This window comes from Balaenoptera acutorostrata, chromosome 7 (genome assembly GCF_949987535.1).
Source record: "Balaenoptera acutorostrata chromosome 7, mBalAcu1.1, whole genome shotgun sequence".
Taxonomy (NCBI): Eukaryota; Metazoa; Chordata; class Mammalia; order Artiodactyla; family Balaenopteridae; genus Balaenoptera; species Balaenoptera acutorostrata.
In genome coordinates this window covers 48,148,398-48,168,496 of record NC_080070.1, presented here as the reverse complement: position 1 = coordinate 48,168,496, position 20,099 = coordinate 48,148,398, and the positions used below count along the sequence as shown (strand labels likewise).

The 20,099-nt window shown below is 46.4% G+C and overlaps 1 protein-coding gene across 1 annotated transcript in view; it reads left to right on the top strand.

Annotated features, from left to right (window-relative positions):
- WIPF3 (WAS/WASL interacting protein family member 3) overlaps window positions 1-20,099 on the top strand; it is an 86,281-nt gene that overhangs the window by 52,870 nt on the left and 13,312 nt on the right. Inside the window, 6 exon segments of the mRNA XM_057550325.1 lie at window positions 7,002-7,134; window positions 9,280-9,411; window positions 14,673-15,187; window positions 15,189-15,411; window positions 18,573-18,722; window positions 19,760-19,861. Of these exon segments, the coding sequence (XP_057406308.1) occupies window positions 7,002-7,134; window positions 9,280-9,411; window positions 14,673-15,187; window positions 15,189-15,411; window positions 18,573-18,722; window positions 19,760-19,861 (1,255 nt within the window).

The following is a 20,099-nucleotide window of genomic DNA, read 5'->3' as shown; positions in this document are numbered from 1 at the left end:
ATACCTCCATTTCATTTCTTTTTATGGCTGAGTAATATTCCATTGTATATATGTGCCACATCTTCTTTATCCATTCATCCGATGATGGACACTTAGGTTGCTTCCATGTCCTGGCTATTGTAAATAGAGCTGCAATGAACATTTTGGTACATGACTCTTTTTGAATTATGGTTTTCTCAGGGTATATGGCCAGTAGTGGGATTGCTGGGTCGTATGGTAGTTCTATTTTTAGTATTTCAAGGAACGTCCATACTGTTCTCCATAGTGGCTGTATCAATTTACATTCCCACCAACAGTGCAAGAGTGTTCCCTTTTCTCCACACCCATCAGACTGTTCTCAGAGTCCATCATTCAGCCTTGGCTGTCCTTTCTGGCCCTGGCAAAGGCCTAGCACTTAGCTCCTTGGGCCCCAGCCTCTCTCTCTCTCTTTCTCTCTCTCTCTGCCCTTCTTTTGCTTCTGATGCCCTTCCCTGCCCCTTCCTTCCTACTCTGGCTGTCACGCTCCATGTGAAGCAACATCTGCCGTGGTCCTGGGCCCGAAGGCAGTCGGGCCACTCCCCCTACCCAGCTGCAGGCTTGCCATGTATTTCCTGGGTGTTCAACCTCCACTATTTTCCTGGGTGATGTCATTACTAAGGGGTTAGCATGGTGGTTAAGAGAGCCTGACTTGCCTGGGCTCACCTCTCAGCTCTCCACTTACTAGTGGTAGATAGCCTGCTTCCCCTCTGTGCCTCATCTGTAAACTGGAGATGATACTCATAACTAGTACCTACATCATGAGATTGTCCAAGTGCCCTTTAAATGAATTAATACACATAAAGTACTTGGAACAGTGCCGGGCACACACAACTGCCTTCCCATTTCTTTGTGTTATTGCTGTTGCTGTCACCCTTTGCATGTTGCAGCTTCCTTACCCAGACTCCAAAGTCACCTGTGTGTGCATAGTAAAGAGAAAGAACCAGATCTCAGTGAAAGGTGATTATTTTAAATGAAGGAGAGGAAGGAGTCACAGGTTTCAAGCTTCGATGAATGGGAGAAGGCCTTTGACAGAAATGGTAATGCTGGGAGTGATGAGCTGGAACTGATGACAGTAGGGCTGTCTCCCTAGTTTGCAAATTAATCTGCTGGGATGGGAGCATATTTCTTTTTGATAGTACTTTTTGTCTAAAATAAATAGAAGATATGACACCTCAACCAGTTTTTGAGACAGTGTTCCAACTATGTATCATTTCTTAGCAGTTCCTAGCGCCAGGTCCTTGACTACCAATGCTAGGCTCTATTTTGAGTTTACAAGGTTGTTCTTTCCAGGTCCAACATAGGTTTTTAAAGCAGCCTTTCTTATAACTTTAATTTTAGTCTTGAAAGCCTGGGAATGTTGGCATTATCGAATAAGAGAGAATGGTGCTGAATCCCCATTTCTTGGGACAAAGTGACTAAAGGATAAAAGTGTGAAGACAGTTTGAAGAATCAGGGCTGTGGCGTAACCTCAAAGGCAGTGGCTTCTCTTCCCATACCTGCATGTTTTGTTGCAGCAGACAGATGTCAAAAATCTAGGGGCTTAAAGTTTATATAGATTTCACTTCAATAAAATACTGCTCACAGTTTTTTTTAAAGCTGGATATGCTGGTACTAATAGAGGAATGGCTTATTTTTTGCATGCTAAGAGTTGCCACTCAAAAGTAAGAGGAAAAGCAATATGTAAAAGCTATAATATTTGGCAAGATATGAGTAGTGCTATAGAGAATTACAAATGATGTGCTTTGGAGGGGCTGTGGATCATATAAAGAAAAGGCTAGTTGAAGAAGTTTAAAAAAAAACATCTTGTATAGAAAACTGTTTTTGATGTAGAGCTTAAAGGAGAAGAAAAAGTTTGGGCAGGTACAGCAGGGCTGAGGCAGCAGGAGTATTCCCAGAAGAGGCAGAAGCATGAGCACAGGATTGGAAGTACAGTTGTAGGCAGGGAGGCACTGCTATTCAGTGGAAATGCTTTATTACACTGGTGTGGGTAGAAAAATGTTGGCATTTATAGGTAAACTCAGGGTAGAATATAGAAATACAGTCAAGCCCAGCAGGTGATATTAATGAGGACTTTGACTTTTTTATCCCAAGGGAAATGGAAAACCATTGCAGGTTTTGAGCAGAGTCACTTGATCCGGGTGGCAGGGGCACTACTCAGGGTAAGCATGTTGTTCTAGGAACAAAAAAGGGCTCTTTATCTGGCCTTCCAGGATCAGGAGGCCTCCTGGAAAATAGCCAAGAGACAAGTGTGAAAAGAGCAGAGAGATTAGCTCAAGCTAAGGTCCAGAGGTGAGCTCCAATCTGGAAGGCTCAAGAAGTGGAAGGTCTGGGCTCGTCGCTAAGGGCCTTGTGCAACATGACGGGATTTGAACTTGATTCTGAGGGCAGTGGGGCACCAGCAGAGATTTTTATGGAGGGGAGGGACATGGTAAGTGCCATGTCCCTTATACTGATCACTCTGATGGCTGTGTGGAAGGGGATGAGACAGGAGGCAGGAAGACCAGGTGAGGGAATCCAGAAGTGCTGGTGGCCTGCATTAAGTCAGCATCACAGAGATGGAGAAAAGGAGCCAGATTCTAGAGTAATCACTCAGGAAAAATCAACAGGAGTTTGTGATGGAGTGGCTGTTGAGAACAAGGAAGAGGGAAGGGTCTGAGATGGCCTCCAGGTCCTTGGGAAAGGAGGTAGCTGCCAGCATATGGTAACCAAAGCGATGCCAGTGGGTGAGATGACTCTGAGGGATGGACTTCCTCATGGGTGTAGAGAATAGGACCAGACTCCCCTATAGTCTATAGCCCCAACGAAAGGGTCCTAACTCTGCTTTACCTCCTGATAAGCAAGTGGCACTCTGTGAGGCAGCTCTGTACTCCAGGTAACAGTCCTGGGTCTGTAGACAGTTGTTTAAGAAGCCAGGCTTTAAAAAAGGAGGATAGAAGGTATTTGGATTTCTGAGAATGAGAAATGAAACTGTTAGATCTCAAAATGCCTCATTCTGGAACAGCCTGGCTTGTGCATATTTGGGGTGCAGGGAACATTGTGTCAGGCCTGACAGGGGAAAGTTCATTTTCTCTGAAAATATTTCCTGTCTCTCTTTTGGATCTCAGGCTCTCTCTTCTCCTACATAAAGACAGTAGCAGCCGGAGGAAGATAGTGCCAGTTCTGGCTGTCCTTGGGATTCAGATTTAGTAAAGAAATGCAAGTACCCTGGCGACTGATACCTGTCTGCCCCCAAGTTTGGAGGAAGCAGGAGGAGGCTGAGGGCTGGGCTAATGAGCAGGTTGTGTACCTGGAAACCTGAGTACTAACTTGAGGTTTAACAGCCACATTGGAGAAAGCCCCTTTGGGAGACTGCAAGGCTGGCATCGTACTGCAATGATTGGGTTTAGATCATCTTTGAGACAAACAACCTGCTAGATTTGGATCAACCCCCTAGATTTTGATTAGGGTTTCTCACAGAAACCAGGATCAATCAGACAGACGGAGTAATGGCATAGGGTGGCAGGGTCACAAATAGCAGGAGGACATGCATTTCATTCCATTTGGGCTGGACTGCCATCCCCCTCCCCCAAACTATACCGAAACCTGATCAACTGGCTTGTTGGAACGACAAATGGATATGCCAAAGCTTTTATAATTTATCAAGACAGGAGGACATCCTCACCCTTGTCCCAGTTAGTCCTGTTTCTAATATTCCTGGTTCACTTCCGTTTTTCAGCCTGTATTTGGCAGGGCGATGGGCTAATTTGCATTACTGTTCTACTATTTTGCCTCTTTTTAGGATCCAGGCTATTCCACTAGAAGCTTGTTTTAGAAGAACCGAGTCAACAAAAGCTTTGTGTGGAACTCAACAAATTGTCACACTCGATAACAATGTTAAGAAAGAACAGGAGCAAACTTTGAAATGTTTTAGTTTTTTGTTTTGTACGTAGGGGGACGGGGAGGCGTGTTTGGTGGATATATTTGCCATGGGAAAAGTGTTCAGGAGTGACTGTCTCTCTCGATTATATTTTTAGTGAAGTTGCCAATAATCAGGATTTACATAGAATAAAAGACCCAGTGAATATTTGAAAATCTTCTCTTTCCTGTTTCTGTATACTGTAACCGCGGTAACAAGACTTCTTAGGCTTGTAGATTTTTAAGAAAGCAAATTACGGATGAATTGTTAATAAATATTGAAGATGGAGTAGAAACAACTGTCACGGTAAAATATGGTCTTCGATGTGCAAATGAATATGTCCTTAGATGTCCTTTTGTACAAAACCAATTAAGCTGTGGTCCCCTTAGCCATGAAGTTATTCGCTCTTTCCTACCTCACAGGAGAGGACTGAAGGATACCATACTAATATCAGGTGAGGGAGAGCCCTCTGGTGGAAAATCATCAGGGCAGACAGTGGCACAGGAAAAAAAGTAGAGAAGTCAAAGAAGGAATGTTAAAGTTAGCCCAGCGAGTTGAACTGCAAAACATAAACATGATGGGACTTGCCATATCCTCCTGCTGATTTGGAAGATATTTATCAACAAGTCTGTCATGTGGAATTGTCAGGAATGTATTGAGGCTTGTGCTAAGTAGGAACTCAAATTAAAATCATTATTCCAAGGATACACAATGTTCTTCATAGGCCTCACCTAAAAAGCTTGAGATGGACAAGGTCAGGGAGTGGGGGGTGCATTTTTGGTAATAAATTTAAAAATCTAAAGTAGATGAGATGAACACCGCCACCCCTACTCAGGGGTTGTTAGAGATAGGGTTCCAGTTGCTTCTTTAAACAGAAGAATGCAATTCATTGTGTTGTTTTTCTTGTAACTAGGAAGACAATTACAAAGCACTTTCACCCCCTAATCCCTGACCATAATACATGCCTGAGATTATAATGCCACATTTTTACAAAAATTTTCATAGTCTCTTGGCTAGGGTCATGATATTTCTGTTGGCCCTTTATTCTTATTACTAATTATTTGTAAATATGAGAGGAGACTTTAAAAATCTTAAAATTTTGCAGTTTAAAATGACTTACTGGCTAATTGCTTATAGAGAGAGATTTTAAAAATCACATTGTGTGGAAAATACCCCGCTGTACATGTGCATTCATACATACATTCCTAAAAAACATATATCGTTAGGGTTGGGGCCCCTGGCTTATAGCTCTGTTATTGACCATCATCCGTGAGCCCCTCTCAAGGGGTCAAAAAGCATGTTTCCAGGCAACAAGAAACTGACTTTGAAGCTTATGCCCTACAAGACCTGTGTAAGATGCATCACCAGTGCAGTAGAGTCGGCCGGTGAAAATGTGGACCCAGCACCTTTTAGCTAAAACCACAATTGCCTTCATTTCCAGTCTGTGACACTGGAGAGTCTCTGACTGTCTAGTTGGCAAACCTGGTTTGTCCTTTTCTGACAAATGGCCGTATGGAGAAAATGGCTATAATAGCAAGAGCTTGTAAATCCTATCTGTCCTTCAAGGACCATCTCAGTAAGGTCTCCTGTCTTCCTTGCAGCCTGAACTCTCGGGGTCTTCCTCTCTGTGAGACTCACATGGGCGCTCAGTCATATGCTGCGTTGTATGGTGGCTTAACTCCTTGCACGGTGTCCTGTCTCCCTGGTAGATGCACATGCCCTTGAGGGCAAGGCCAGTGTATCCTGGGTCTAGTTCATTCACACTCATTCATTCATTCACTCATTCATTCATCCAATAAATAGTTTTTGAGACTATCTGGGGCCAAGTTTTACTCTCTGGAGATGTACTGGTGAACAAAACGAACAAGATCTCTTTCCTGCCTGTGGGAGTGGTGAACCTTCAACTCATACCCACAACTGGAAATTTTCCACAAGGAAAGATAAATATAAATATATACACTGTGATAAAACTTAACAGAGGAAAAAAGAATATAGTGCCATAAGAGAGAACCCTGGGTGGCCTTATTTATGTTGGGGGTCAGAAAACACCACCAAAGTGGAAATGTTTAAGATGAAAACCAAAGACATGGTATTCCCCATGTACTAAAAAGTACTTCTTACTTCGAGAAATGTTTCATCAGCTCTCAGGTCACGTGGTATAATACTGCTAACTGCGGAGGATCCTCCTGGCTGTGTCTTCCAGTGCGACCCCACCCTTCCCTTATTTGCCACCAACCAGTGTATGTTCTTTCTGGTGCTCCCTGATTCCGATAGCCCATGGAGACCCTGCCGTGTCAGCACAAGCTACAGTGGAAGTGAAACAGTTGGACCTCAGTGTTACTTGCAGAGATAGGACAAAGGTTCTTCTCGTGAACATATTTACAAAGCATTTTAGCAGTCTAGAGAGCAATTATGCTAACCACAGCACCATGCCCTTGATCGCTGTAGTACTTCAAAATAAAAAGCACGTGGCCTTTGGAATTCAGCAGATCTGGGTTTGAAGCTAGCCCTGTGACCCTGAAGAGATTTCGTATCTGTTTTCTCATCTGTAAAATGAGGGCAAACTCACTTGAAACTCACAAGGTTTTGTGAGGATTAACATAACGCACCCAGACACAGAGGAGAAGGCAGTCACTAAACCTTCATTGCAATCCCCTGTACTTCTTTCTTTCTGGATTTTGTCCGGGAGGGACCTGCGGGCACCAGGCAGCGTAATTATTCAGAACCTGGGAGCAGGAGTCAGGAACACACAGACAGAAGCCCAGATAAGTGGGTGGGGCTCACTTAGGAGGAGAAAGAGGGGCTTTGCGTTAGGGCTCCTTAAGACTTACGGGAGTTTGATCACAAGAAAGAGTCTGTTCTAGGTCCCCCAGGAGAGGGATGTGAGCCGGGCAGGAGGTAAGTTTCCCTCAAGACCCGAGACCCATAGGTAACTGCATTGGTGAGATGGGCCTTGGGAGTGGTGCAGGGGAGGGCAAACAGGAAAGGCAGAAAAGTATGGGAGGAGAAACTTACCTTGAATAGGACATACGGCTTATCTGCAATTGTTATATGTGATTATAATCAGATCCCTCTTAATCCTTTACAGGTAAGTACAGATGCTTCCAGCTTGAGAAAGGCAGATCCCAAAGGTCGGAGTGCACTGTTGGCTGATATCCAGCAAGGAACTCGCCTACGAAAAGTCACGCAGATCAATGACCGCAGTGCCCCGCAAATAGACAGTAAGTGAGCATCTGGGCCAGGGCGGCTGAGAGCCAAGGGCAGGCCATGTGAGGCTCAGCCAGACACGCCTGGCTTGCTCAGGACAGGAGCCACAAATGCTACCCAGGACATACATCAGGCCATCTTAGAGCTGCTCAGTGTACAATTCACATGGGCGAGAGAATCAGAGCTACCCTTCCAGGTCTGCAGAGGGTGTATAGCATGTCTACCATCACTTTTCAAATGCTTAAAAGAAAACGTCATGGTAAGATAATTTTTTAGTTGTGATAAAATACACATAATATAAAACTCACCATTTTAACCATTTTAAAGTATCCAATTCAGTGCCATTTATCCGTATATATTCAGAATGTTGTTGCAACCATCACCCCTGTCTAGTTCCAGAACATTTCCACCACCCCAAAAGGAAACCCATACCTATTAGCAATCCCTCCCTAATCCCTCTATCTCCCCGAATCCCTGGCAACCACTAAGTCTACTTTCTGTCACTATGGATTTGCCTATTCTGGATATTTCATACAAATGGAATCTTATGATATGTGGCCTTTTGTGACTTGCTCCTTTTACTTCCCATAATGTTTTCAAAGGTCATCCATGTTATAGAATGTATCAGTACTTTACTCCTTTTTATTGTTGAATAAGAGTTGATTGTATGGATGTACCACTTTGTGTTTATCCATTGTGAGACAACATTTAAAGATCACTTACCCTGTGTCAACATAGTCCGCAAATTGAATGAGAGAAAAATTCAAGTCTCAACATTAACAAATGCACACAAATGTCCACAGAGCCTGGCAAAGTTTTTGTTTTTCACAAGGAAAAATATTTCTGCTGAATTCTCTCACAGGATCATATGACTGTATGTTTCTATGTCTTCTAGAGTATGATGGTGTAAAAGGAGCCTTGTGCCTGGGTCAGATGACCATGTTGAGTTCTGATTCTGCTACTGGGCAAATCAGGGAAGCTCTCTGAGGCTCAGTTTGCTCATCTGCAAAATGGGGAGATAATAATACCTGCTCTCTTTTTTTGTCAAGATTGTTGAAGGCTGAAATAACATATGCGGAAATATTTTTCTATGTAAGGTATTATTATGTCTCCATATATTTTGCTATGATACATGATGGTAATTCTCAAAGATAGTCCTAAGATATAATTGTATCTAATATCTGTAATTATATATGTTAATGCACATGGATAGACAAATTATTTTAAGACATATTTTCAACATTGATTACAATAAAAATTAGTTTCTGGCTAGCCCCACTATCTAATTAGTTAAGCCCAATTAACAGATAAATCCATTTTATTGGAACACTCATTTCTTTATCATTCTAGTGAAGAGGTAATGTATAATGTTAATACTTGGAATAATCTGGCCACATTCATCCACCAGTGGGCACTGTGCCCTGATTTCTCTGTGCATATTAGCTTCAGGCTGTGAACATTTTCTGCCAGGAATTCTTGTAATCTTTCTCATTTTATGTAGTTGGTAATCACATACATCTGGAAGGCTGGAATTAGTGACACCTCTCCTCAGGGGCTCATGAGCTTTCTCTTCCATAGAAAAAAAACCAGTGCAGGGAAGAACATGGGGCGCGGGGAGTGGGAGCTGGGGAGACAGAGAAGGAAAATGCCAAAGCAAAATTCACTGCAGACCTTCACTTCCTGCTTGCAAGTCCTGGGCCAGGCTCTGTGGATCAGAAGTTAAAATTATCGCCTGAATTAAATCTGTGGGTTTTCTTGGTCTAGTCCTCCCACAAAAATAGTCAAGTGAAAATGGGGTCAGCTCTATACCTACAGTCTCTGGGTTTTCTAATTGGAAAGGTACTGCCAGTTCCCCCATTGGCATCTACTAAATGGCAGTATAAGGATGCTTTTTTTTTTTTTTTTTTTAATCCCTTTTCAGAGTGGTCACTACTGATGGTTCTTTGGTAGCTTGGAGAGGGTGGCAGACAGGCCTGGGCACATGAGTCTATAGGGTATCAAGGCAGGGGGTTCTTGAGAAAGATACTGGGTAGAAGGGTAACACTGGTGGTAGGAGAACAGGACGGCTGCCACAGGCAGTGTTAGACCACAGTCAGGGTGAGAGTTGGCCGCTCAGCTCTGCTCACAGGTCCACATCTACTCGCCTCTTCTCTCTAAAGGTTCTAAAGGAACCAACAAAGAAGGAGGAGGTCCTGCAAACTCTCGAGGCGGGAGCACGCCCCCAGCCCTGGGAGATCTGTTTGCTGGTGGCTTTCCAGTGTTACGGCCAGCAGGCCAGAGGGATGCAGCAGGTAAGGAAGAGTTCAGACCGGCTACCCTGTGACCCTTATCTCCTTACCTTGTAGAACCAACAGGACAATCCTCACCTGCCAGTAAGTGACATGTTGAGAGTGAACAGTTATATGGTAGGAGATAACATATTTGGAAGCCTGAGCACTGGAAGTTTCCAAAACACAGAATTGTTTTTAAGGGATCTTTGAAATCCTCATCCTGTTTAAATCATCCCATTGTAATCACTGAAGAATGAGTTGCCATAGTGTAGAGTCTTTAGCAACAGTGTGATCGTGGCCCACACTGCAAAGTATGGATGTAAATCACAGTAGAAGATCTTAGTGGCATCACTGTGGACTCGCTGGCAATGGTGAGTTGTGATGGTTCTCCAGCATTATATCTGTTAGGTGTTGCTGTGTAACAAACCCTAAACCTGAGGGGCTTTGAATAACCATTTATTTATCTTACAGCTCGGTGGGTTGGCAATTAGGGTGGCCTCAGCTGGGCCCCCTCTAGCATCTACAGGTTGCGTCAGTGGCTTTGCTAATCGTATATTTCTTATGTCTCTGGTGCCCCTGCTGGGACAACTGGCCTGACTGATCCCTCTGGTCTCTCAGGATCTAGCAGACTATTTAGGTTTGTCGTCATGGTGATGGCAGGATGGAGAGGACAGAGTATGTAAAGCCTCTTGAGCCTTAGTCTTTTTTTTTTTTTTTAATAAATTTATTTATTTTCTTTATTTATTTTTGGCTGTGTTGGGTCTTCCTTGCTGCGGGCGGGCTTCCTCTAGTTGCAGCGAGCGGGGGCTACTCTTCATTGTGGTGCACGGGCTTCTCATTTTGGTGGCTTCTCTTGCTGTGGAGCACGGGCTCTAGGCGCGCGGGCTTCAGTAGTTGGGGCACGCGGGCTCAGTAGTTGTGGCTCGCGGGCTCTAGAGCGCAGGCTCAGTAGTTGTGGCGCACGGGCTTAGTAGCTCCGTGGCGCGTGGAATCTTCCCGGACCAGGGATCCAACCCGTGTCCCCTGCATTGGCAGGCAGATTCTTAACCACTGCGCTACCAGGGAAGTCCTGGCTTAGTCTTGGAACTGGCAAAGCATCATTTCCTACCACAGCCTGTCGCCCGAAGCAAGTCGCAGGCCAGCTCAGAGACAAGGGTGGGCAAGAGACTTAAACTCTGATGAAAGGAACTGCGAAATCACATTTCCAAGACTGTGGAATCAGGAATGCGTGGTTAATTGAGACCATTTTTGCAACCAGTCTACCACAGTCGTTTGTGTTTTAACAGGTACCAGATGTTTTGAAAGCACTGAATTAAAATCGGGCAAACATATAATTATTATGTGCAAAAAAAGTGTTTTTCCTATTACTGTGCTCTTTAGTCAGAAAGATAAAAAAAAATCCAAGAATTTCATTTATCTAGGGAATATCAAGCCCCAAACATTCCTGGTCTAGAGTCTTCTACCATGTGACTTTGCTAACCTCTTCAATGGCCTCTGTGGCTGTTAGATGTTACAGGGTGCATTTGCTGCCGTCACTTACTGATAAAGTCCAGTTTGAACCTTCGGAGCCATTTCATTTCCTCATTTTTGCTGAGACTTTGGCAGATAAGAAGGTGCTTAAGTCCTCCTGAATAAAGAGAGCTGGCATTCCTCAGTGCCCACTTCTTTTTCAAAATTCCTGAGTTGGATCCAAAAACAAGTCCTCTAGGGTATAAAACTTCCACTGGTCTCTCTTCACACAAATAAAGATAGGAGAAATAACCGCCAGTGAGCTTTTAACAGGGACCAGCCAAAGGAAGTCAGCAGTATTCTAACTTGTCTCCAATAGGACACAAGTGTCAGATGTTTGAGCCACTAGGTGAAGACAAGAATTGACCTTTTTGGAGGCAACAAAATCCATAATGAAGTGACTAATTATGCCTGTTACAGGATAGAAACTCAAGGACAAGCCAATAGGTAGATACACGGACTGGGCGTCATGTCAGAGTAAGACAGACCATGGCTTTCCTCTCTCAGAACTCTCCTATTGGCCCCTTTGTCATTCAGAGAAAAGGACTTCAGCCCTTGCTACCTGTTTCATCTTATTTTCTACCACTTTTGGCAGCCATGCTGCCCTCCTTGCTGTTCTTGCACATACCAGGCATGCTGCTACCACAGGGCCTTTGCACTGACCGCTCCTATGGCCTGAAACACTCTTCCTAAGGTGTCCACATGGCCCAGTCTCCCTTCCTTCAAGTCTCTGCTCAAGTGGCAGCTGATCAACCTATCAGGGAGGCTTTTACTCATCATCTCATATATTGATAAAATATGAGTCCCACCCTCTCATTCTATATTCCCTCTACCTTGATTTATTTTTCTTATATTAGTTATCACCATCTGACATATTATTTATTAACTGGTTTCTTTCTTTATTTTCTGTCTTCTCCTTCTTAATGTAAGCTCCATGAAGGCAGGAGCTGTGTTGTGTTCACTGCCTTACAAATGCCTGGTGCGTAGTGGGTGCTCAGTAAATATTTGTTGAGTGGAATGTGTGAGTGGGTAGTGTGGTTGCTTAGAGCCATCAGGCCCAGAAATCAGTGTCTAGTGCTCACAATACTTTTAGCAGCCCATGAAAATGTTTGAATTTCTTTTAAAATTTAAAAAACGTGAACTTTTAGGGTCAAAGTTTATATTTGTCTTTATACCAAAGCAGCCAGGAAACATAATTTTAAAAACATTTTTTAAGGAGGAAGGGGCCCACAGAGGCAAAAGCGCCCAGGGTCTTTGAAAGTCATACATAATGTGGCCCTGGCTTAGAGCTCCGAGGGAGGGATCGTTAAAATATATGATGAGTGAGTGATAAACATCACTGGCTTGTATGGAATGTGTAATGAGACTTCCATGCAATCCAAGTTCTCTTGGAAACATATACAGATGGAAAGAGGAAGCCACAGTTCATCTTTTGATAAACCCCAGGCTCTAAAAGCTGATTCCTTTCACATCAGTGAAGCCCCCTGGATGCTCTTGAGCTGGTCTTTCCCCACCCGCTTCATGGTCTCCTCTCGTGTTTCTAATTGGATATCTAGGGCTAGCATCCATGTTCTGAAGGAAAGCCTCCTTCCTTCCTTCCCTTGGTGCTCACTTTTGGAGCCCTCTCTGCTGCCTGGTTTCCTCACCTGCACTGATGCTGATTCCTGTGGGTCTCACCTTCAATTCGTGCTGCCCAGCTCTCTGCTTCATCCTGGAATGGGCATGAACATAAGCTGGGCAAGGATTTGTGCTGTCCTTGTTTCTGCTGCTCACATTATGATAAAAAAAAAGGGTTTGCCCATTTCTCATTAGGTTGGCCACTTAAAAGGTTTTGGAATCTCGGATACGTGGTGTTCTCAGACACTTAAGGGGTTGATTCTCTTCCTCAAACTCGTTATCCCTTTAAAGTTCATCTGGCAGGTGGGCACAGAGGGAGGCCTTGCCTTGTTTGGAGAGCAGTCTGGGTCCTCCAGACTGGTTCTTCGCTGTGTACTATGGAAACAGGTTCGAGACCTTGGATGCAGGAATCCCTGAGGCTGACACCTATATAAAATGTCTCATGCTGGAGTTGCAGGTGGTAGATCCTGTCCCTGGAAAGGCCAGGTGGGGACCTTCCACTCCTGGTCATGGTCAGTCAGCCATTCTGGAAATGCCCGCCTTAGACCTCCGGTGGCACCAAGTCCGCCAGGGTGGATGCATAGGTGCAAAGACATTATCTCCTCCACAACCACCGCAAAGAAAATTTCAACAGAGAGTAAGGACACCACCGCCCTGCCTCAAGCACAGCGTTCCACAGTTGAGACTTGTCCTGAGTCGTGTTGTCCAGATGGCTGTCACATCATAGCCAGAGGAGGTCATCTGTTTGGAAAGCCAGATACCGCGGTCCTGCTCGCTTAGTTTCAGCCCCAGGATCACCTCTTCCATATCTTGCCTTGATTGGCCTGACTTGCGGCATCAAGTACTTTTTAGGCATGATTTAGCACTTGATTGGGTAAACACCCTGGAGACTCATGGGCTGAAAAGCTCAGAACCATCAACAGCTGCTGGCGTTATAATCTGATACGAAAGTTGTGTTTCCTATTCTGCAGCACCGGGAAGTTGGAGGTGTGAGAAGCAAACGTTTTTTTCAAGTGTTTTCCACATGTTTTCATGGAGATTATAAAATATAGAGGTGCTGGAATAGGAAAAATGTATTCCCCAAAATTCCTTTTAGGAAGAGCAGTGTATTTATTCAGAAGAAATGTCTTAATATGCCTCCTGAGTGGAGAGTGATACTCCAAGGACATATTTAAGCGACTGCAGAACTTCTGTGCAGTAAACAGGGAGAGGAACCTTTTTCTCCTCAGAGTGACAGAGGGGGAAAAAGGGTAAGAAGTGGCAGTAGGGTGAGAAGGTGTGCAAAGAGTGAGGAGGCCCCAACCAGGGAGCGCCCTCCACCCCAGTCGTCCATAAAGTCCACCAAACACAGATGCTTACTGTGAGCAAGTCGTTGTTGCTGTTGTGTTCAAGAGGCATTGGATTTCAAGCTGGAGTTGATGTGGTAAAGGATCTATGGGGTGGGGCAGCCAGGTGACCAGGAGACAGAGAGCCCCTTAGAAATGGGCGCAAGTCTTTGGGAAAGGGAGCTTTGAACTTCCAGAGTGCATGGAACTGGAAGGTTCAAGGTCATTGGACCTGGATGCCCAAGGCAGGATGTCTTCCCATTGACTTCCGAATCACCTCGTCCATTCAGGGAATCTTGAATCTTCTGCTCTCGATGCAGAAACAGAGTCCTTGCTCACAAAATGTTGGGCGGGGGGAAAACCTCCCTCGTCAGGAGCTTTTGGGTGGTACACCCGCAGATGCGGGCTGACTGGCCTAGTGGGTAACAGGGGAGGAGTGTGCCGGTGGCCTTGAGATGAGGAAGGGTGGAGGAGGTCGGGGCAGTCCTGTGTCCTGGGCTGGGAGCCCGGCGCCCCGGGCAGATGAGAGTGGAGGTAGAATGGAACAGGAAGGCTGGCGCCGCACAGCAGACAACCTGGTGGCGTGAGCTGGGCCTCTCTCCGAGGAGGGGGACCGCGCGTTTATTCTGGCAAGGACCTTGGGGCTGGTCCCGCTGGCCCCCTCTTGTGTGGTAGCTGCTGCATGAGGCCTCCAGTGGACGCTCGGGAAGAGAGCATCCGCCACGCGGGTCACTGACGTCGTGCGGGACAGCGTCCGTCACTGCCGCCCACACCCTTGGGTTTCTCCCAATTCTACCCGCTGAGCTAACTCAGAACTCGTTTCACTTTCAGGCGGCAAGACAGGGCAGGGCCCTGGCTCCCGAGCGCCTTCTCCCCGGCTTCCCACCAAAACTATCAGCGGCCCGTTCAACCCCCCTGCGTCTCCCAGGCTAGGCGACGCCTCCGAGGCGCATGGCGCGGCCTGGACGGTCCCTCCGCGCCCCAGCATGCCCGCCCCACCTCCCCCGCCCTTACCCCCGGCCCTGCCCGCGTCCTCCCCCGCCAAAGCCCCGCTGGTGTCCCCACCCGGCCCACTGACCAAGGGGAGCCCCCCGGTGCTCGCACCCCCTCTGCCCTGTGCACCGCCTCCTCCACCCCCGCCGCCCCCGGCCTTGGCTCTCAGTGACAAGGCGGTGAGGCCTCAGCTAGCCCGCTTGCACCTACCGCCCGTCCCCCCGCCGCTCCCTCTCCTCCCACCTTGCGGGTACCCTGGGCTCAGTGTGGATGCTGCCAGCCCTGCCCAAGATGTGCCGGAGCCTCCCGCCCCGCCGCCCCCGCCGCCCCCGCCGCCCCCCGCCGCCCCCGCTGCCCCCGCTCCCCGCTTACGCCCCACGCACCCCCAGAGCCTCTCTGCCTGCGCCCCCTTTGCCAGGCGCTAACAACAGCAGTGAAGCCCCACCCCCGCGGCCCCCCAAGTCCCCGTGCTTCCAGGCCCAGCCCCCCGAGCCCAGCGCTCAGGCCTTGCCGGCGCCGCCCGCCCTTCCGGGGTCTCAGACGTTCCCGCCGAAGAAGAGGCCCGGCCGAGGCCCCGGTAAGCACCCCTGTTCTTGTCCAGGATCATCTGGCTGTTGGCAGCAACTGGGGAGGTGCTAGGGACACAGCCAGAGGCCTGCTACTGTGGGCCACTTGGGAGCTCCTCGGGATGTCTTTCTCTTGGGATTTTGTTTTAGAACACACCTGTTCAGTGCCCCTGTGGAGCACAATGAAAACTTGTTGTGTGGGACTTTATGCTGGAGGTATTCATGTTAGAGACAGGAAACCAGGGTGAGGGAGGCCGCAAGACTTGTCCGAGATCGTGCAGACAACACGCCGGGGCTTCTGGCCTTCATCACCTTGCCATTACTAGCTGTGTGACCCAGGGCGATCACTTAGCCTCTCTGTGCTTCCTTCTCACCTGTGAAATGGGGATAGCAATAGTTCCCCCTCGTGCGGTTGCTGGAACAGTGAGATCCAGAGAAGGGTTGTTTATTTTTACTATCACCATTCAGACCTCAAATCTACTCCCAGGGGTCGAGGTGTCTGTGGGTGCAGTTGTTTCCAGAACCCGCTCTCCTGTTTAATTTTTGCCTAAGTTATTATAGTCTGGAACCGGGCCAGAATCTTCACTGGTCTTTAGTAGATTAGCTTAGCATTTTGCCGTATTTTTAGCAGGTTCTCCAGCTGACTCAGGAAAACGGAGGGTCCATATTTTCAGGCAAACGTTAAAAATAATCCCTTCACGTATCCAGCAGAGATCATTCTGGATTGAATATACAGGCCCTATGACTGTGATTTCCATGAAGTGATGAGGCTTCGATCACCTTTGGTGTCCTTCTAAATGGAAAGCACGCTACACATCCACACACACCCGTGTACACACACACACACACACACACTCATAAACATATGCACACACTCATGAACACCCACATCCACACACACAGCCCAACACACATCCACAGTTATACATACACACACATACTCCTTGGTTTTTCAGAAAATCTTTTGATGCAGAAAGTTTCTTAAACGTATACCCTTGAATTAAAAATAATAGAAGCTCATTGTAGAGAAAATAGAAAAAAATTGAAATCACGCATAATAACATCACTCAGAAATAAAAACTGTCATCTTTGGATATGTTTCCTTTCTTTTTTTCCTGAATATATCTGCATATTTACAGGGTTAATACTATTTTGTATATACTATTTTCTATTCTGTTTTTATTTAGTATTATATTAAAAGCAATTTTGATATAATTTGATATTTGTCAAATTGTTAAAATGTATCTATAAGCATATTAATACGATCATTGATATATACCATATTTCCAGCGTTAGATATTTAAGTTGATTCCATTTTTTGTTATTATGAATAATATTGCAGGAAATACATTTATAGCAATTGTAGTCTACATTTTGGATTTTTTTTTTTTTTAAAGACAGGTTCCTGCAAGGGAATTCCTGATACAAAAAGCAAGAATATTTTTAAGGCTTTAGGTTACAAGAGATAAGGTTTTAATCATTCTCTTTTCAACTGACTAATCACCATAAGGTCCAGCATTAGTACTCATGCGCCCCTTCTGACGCTTGTGATTCTTAAATGGTCAAGATGTGGTGAAAAAAACCAATGCTTTAGATTCAGAAAGATCTGAATTCAAATCCTGCCTTCCCACTCACTCCTGTGTAACCTTAGGCCAGTCTTTTTTAATGCCCTTAGACCTTGCTTTTTTCTAATTTGACAAATGGAAATAATAACAATAAAACACCTTTCACATAGGACTGTTAGGAATACTAAGTGAGGAAGTATGCCTGAAGTGCTTTGCAAGGAGCCGGGGCTCAGCAGCGTGATTTCCTTTCCTTCCCTCTAACCAAGTGGAGGGGCAGCTTTTCACCCAGAAGAGGGGTCAGCAGCCCCTTAGCCTCTATAGTCTGCTTGTGGGAGCAAGTAAATCCTGGTGGATTCTGGTACAGAGGAAGGGAAGACCAGCAAGGGAAAGGAAGGGGACTGGGAAAGGAGAAAGGCAGAGGGCGGAGCTGAGAGGGGAGGTGCTCTGATGGCCTTTGGGGAGGAGAAGAGCTGCAGCGGCCGGGTGCCTTTGCAGGCTCCAGAGCTGCACTCCCGAGGCCAGGAGTGGATGCTCGTCTGGCCCCTTTCACTGTGTCTTTGGACGTGAAACTTGGTTTTCCGTGAACAACATGAGGGTAATTTCTGCTTCAGGCCAACTGCAGGGAAGAGTAAAAGGTTGCAATTGTGAACATCTTGGCACAGATGATAAAGGAGCAGTTGTCATCACTTCAAGAGCGAAGTGAAGAGTCAAGTACCTGGGTTGATGTGCCAAGGCAGCGGGTTATTAATTGCCAGATGGGTCCTACAAAAAAGTCTTGGCAAAGGAGAGTGAGCCTCCCACAGAGGTCATCAGGGAAGAATTGATGAAGTAGGTGAGATTTGAGTTGGGCCCTGGTGGGCAGGTAGGGTTTAGATTCACTGGAAGGAGAAACGAGGGTCTGCAGTGCAGGGGAACAAGCGTGAGCAGACCCAGGGGCAGGAGCAAGCCCCCGACACATTGTTCATCTAGCCCCCCTCTGAGCCTCACCTGCAGACAGTCCTTCCCTTGCATAGGACTCTGCAGTGGTTCCACTTCTTTGGGCTGTACCATCTGATGATGAGGGTTGATATTATCACAGCAGCTAATATATATTTAATGCTTACTACATGCCACTTGAATTTTTTTTCTTTTTTTATTGGAGTATAGTTGCTTTATAATATTGTGTTAGTTTATACTGTACAGTAAAGTGAATCAGCTATACGTATACATATATCCCCTCTTTTTTGGATTTCCTTCCCATTTAGTTCACCACAGAGCATCGAGTCGAGTTCCCTGTGCTATACAGTAGGTTCTCGTTAGTTATCTATTTTTACATGCGACTTGAGTTAAATCATCTCGCTTAACCCTCTCAACAAACCCAGGAGGTATGTATATTATTATTCCCATTTTATAGATGAGGAAACTGAGGCACAAAGAGGTCGTGTTATTATCCCAGCAGGAGAACTGGGGTTCAGTCCCAAGCAGCTTGGCTCCAGAGGCTGCCTTTTTATCACTGTATCATATTATATCCAAAGATCTCAATACCTCACCTCTCACGGAAGGTTATAGCATCCACCATGCCCTATCTGAAGGCCTGTATCTGAATACGCTGTCCTCTTCTCTGTCAGGGACCAGTGGGGGAAAGCTGAACCCACCCCCAGCACCCCCCGCGAGGTCACCCACCACGGAGCTTTCAAGCCGGAGCCAGCAGGCCCCAGCCTGGACCCAGACCCAGCAGCCTGGAGGTCAGCTGCGGAATGGAATCCTGCACATCATCGGTGAGCGGGGCTGTCAGCGAGGAAATGGTTTCCCCTGGCTCAGGGATGGGGGCGCGGTCTCCCAGCCCACAGTGCTGTCATTTCAGGGTGTGTGCTTCACAAGAACAGGGGGTTCACTCTAGCACAGAACAACCTACAGGTTGTGTTAAATAGGGTTTCTCTTGAGGCTTTCTGGGAGGTTCCAGAACCCACTCTCCAACCTTCTTGAGACGAGAGAGAGGGAAGAAAACCAACATTTAAGCTGTGTGTGTATGTGTGTGTGTGTGTGTGTGTGTGTTTGTGTGTGTCTCCAGGGAGAAATCAGGCATAAGCCTGAAAGATAGACTGATTTGGACAAGGTAAGAGGATGGTTGGAAGGCCCACCAGCAGAGGAACAATGAAAGCAAAAATATGGAGATAGGAAGGAAAGTCATCTGGGGTCAGGTGTGACCAAAAGTCTTTGGATCCCTTTGTGGGGTGAGCTACTGTCACACACAAAGCCTAGATCACAGAGCAGGGACTCAACTCATGAAAGGGCCACAAGACCCCTTTCCTCTTGCCATCAGGAGCTCAGGGCGGAACCTATTTGCTTTAGGAAGCCCAGGTCCCCAACTGCACACAGGCTGTGCTCCTTCCCACTAGCCAGGCCGAGGACTCCTGTTCTGTCCACCTCTCCCCGCCAGAGTCCTCCCCAGGAACACAAGAGGGGCTTCAGGCCACAGGGACTTTGCTGGTCCCTTGTTGCTGCCAGTTTCCCCACCTCTGACTCTGGACCCTGGATAGGCCTGTGGCACTTCTGCTCCCTTTAGAAGCTTCCTTAAGATGCTGGTTGAAGTAAGTTGAGGTGGATGATGGGGAGAGTCTATGATTTCACTTTTCCTGATTCCCCCTTGCCCCAGCTAAATAGTAAAAATTAAGAGGTGAATGGATGTCTTAGCGGGGAATAGCTCTGCCATTAAAACCTTGCACTGGGCAGGCAAACCTGTATGCTCCTGGAAATGATCAAAACTTGGGTCCTCATAGTAACCAGAGTAATTTTGGCATTTCCGTGTGTGCAGATGACTTTGAGTCTAAATTCACGTTCCATCCTATGGAAGATTTTCCTCCTCCGGATGAGTATAAACCATGCCAGAAGATTTACCCCAGCAAGATCCCCAGAAGTAAGTACCACCTTGATAAGACTCCTGGTTTTCCCTGACCCTCCGGAATTAGGTGCTTGGGTGCGCTGACTGGCCACAGGCTGTGTAAAGTGTGACATCAGGATGTCACTGTACTATTGCAGGGATGCAGTGATGTTCATACTTCTGGAAGTTTCAGGACATTTATTTGCCCTAATCTCCAAGGGTTCACTTAGAGGTTTTTTACAGAACACCAAGTTTAGTTATTTGGCATCGGATT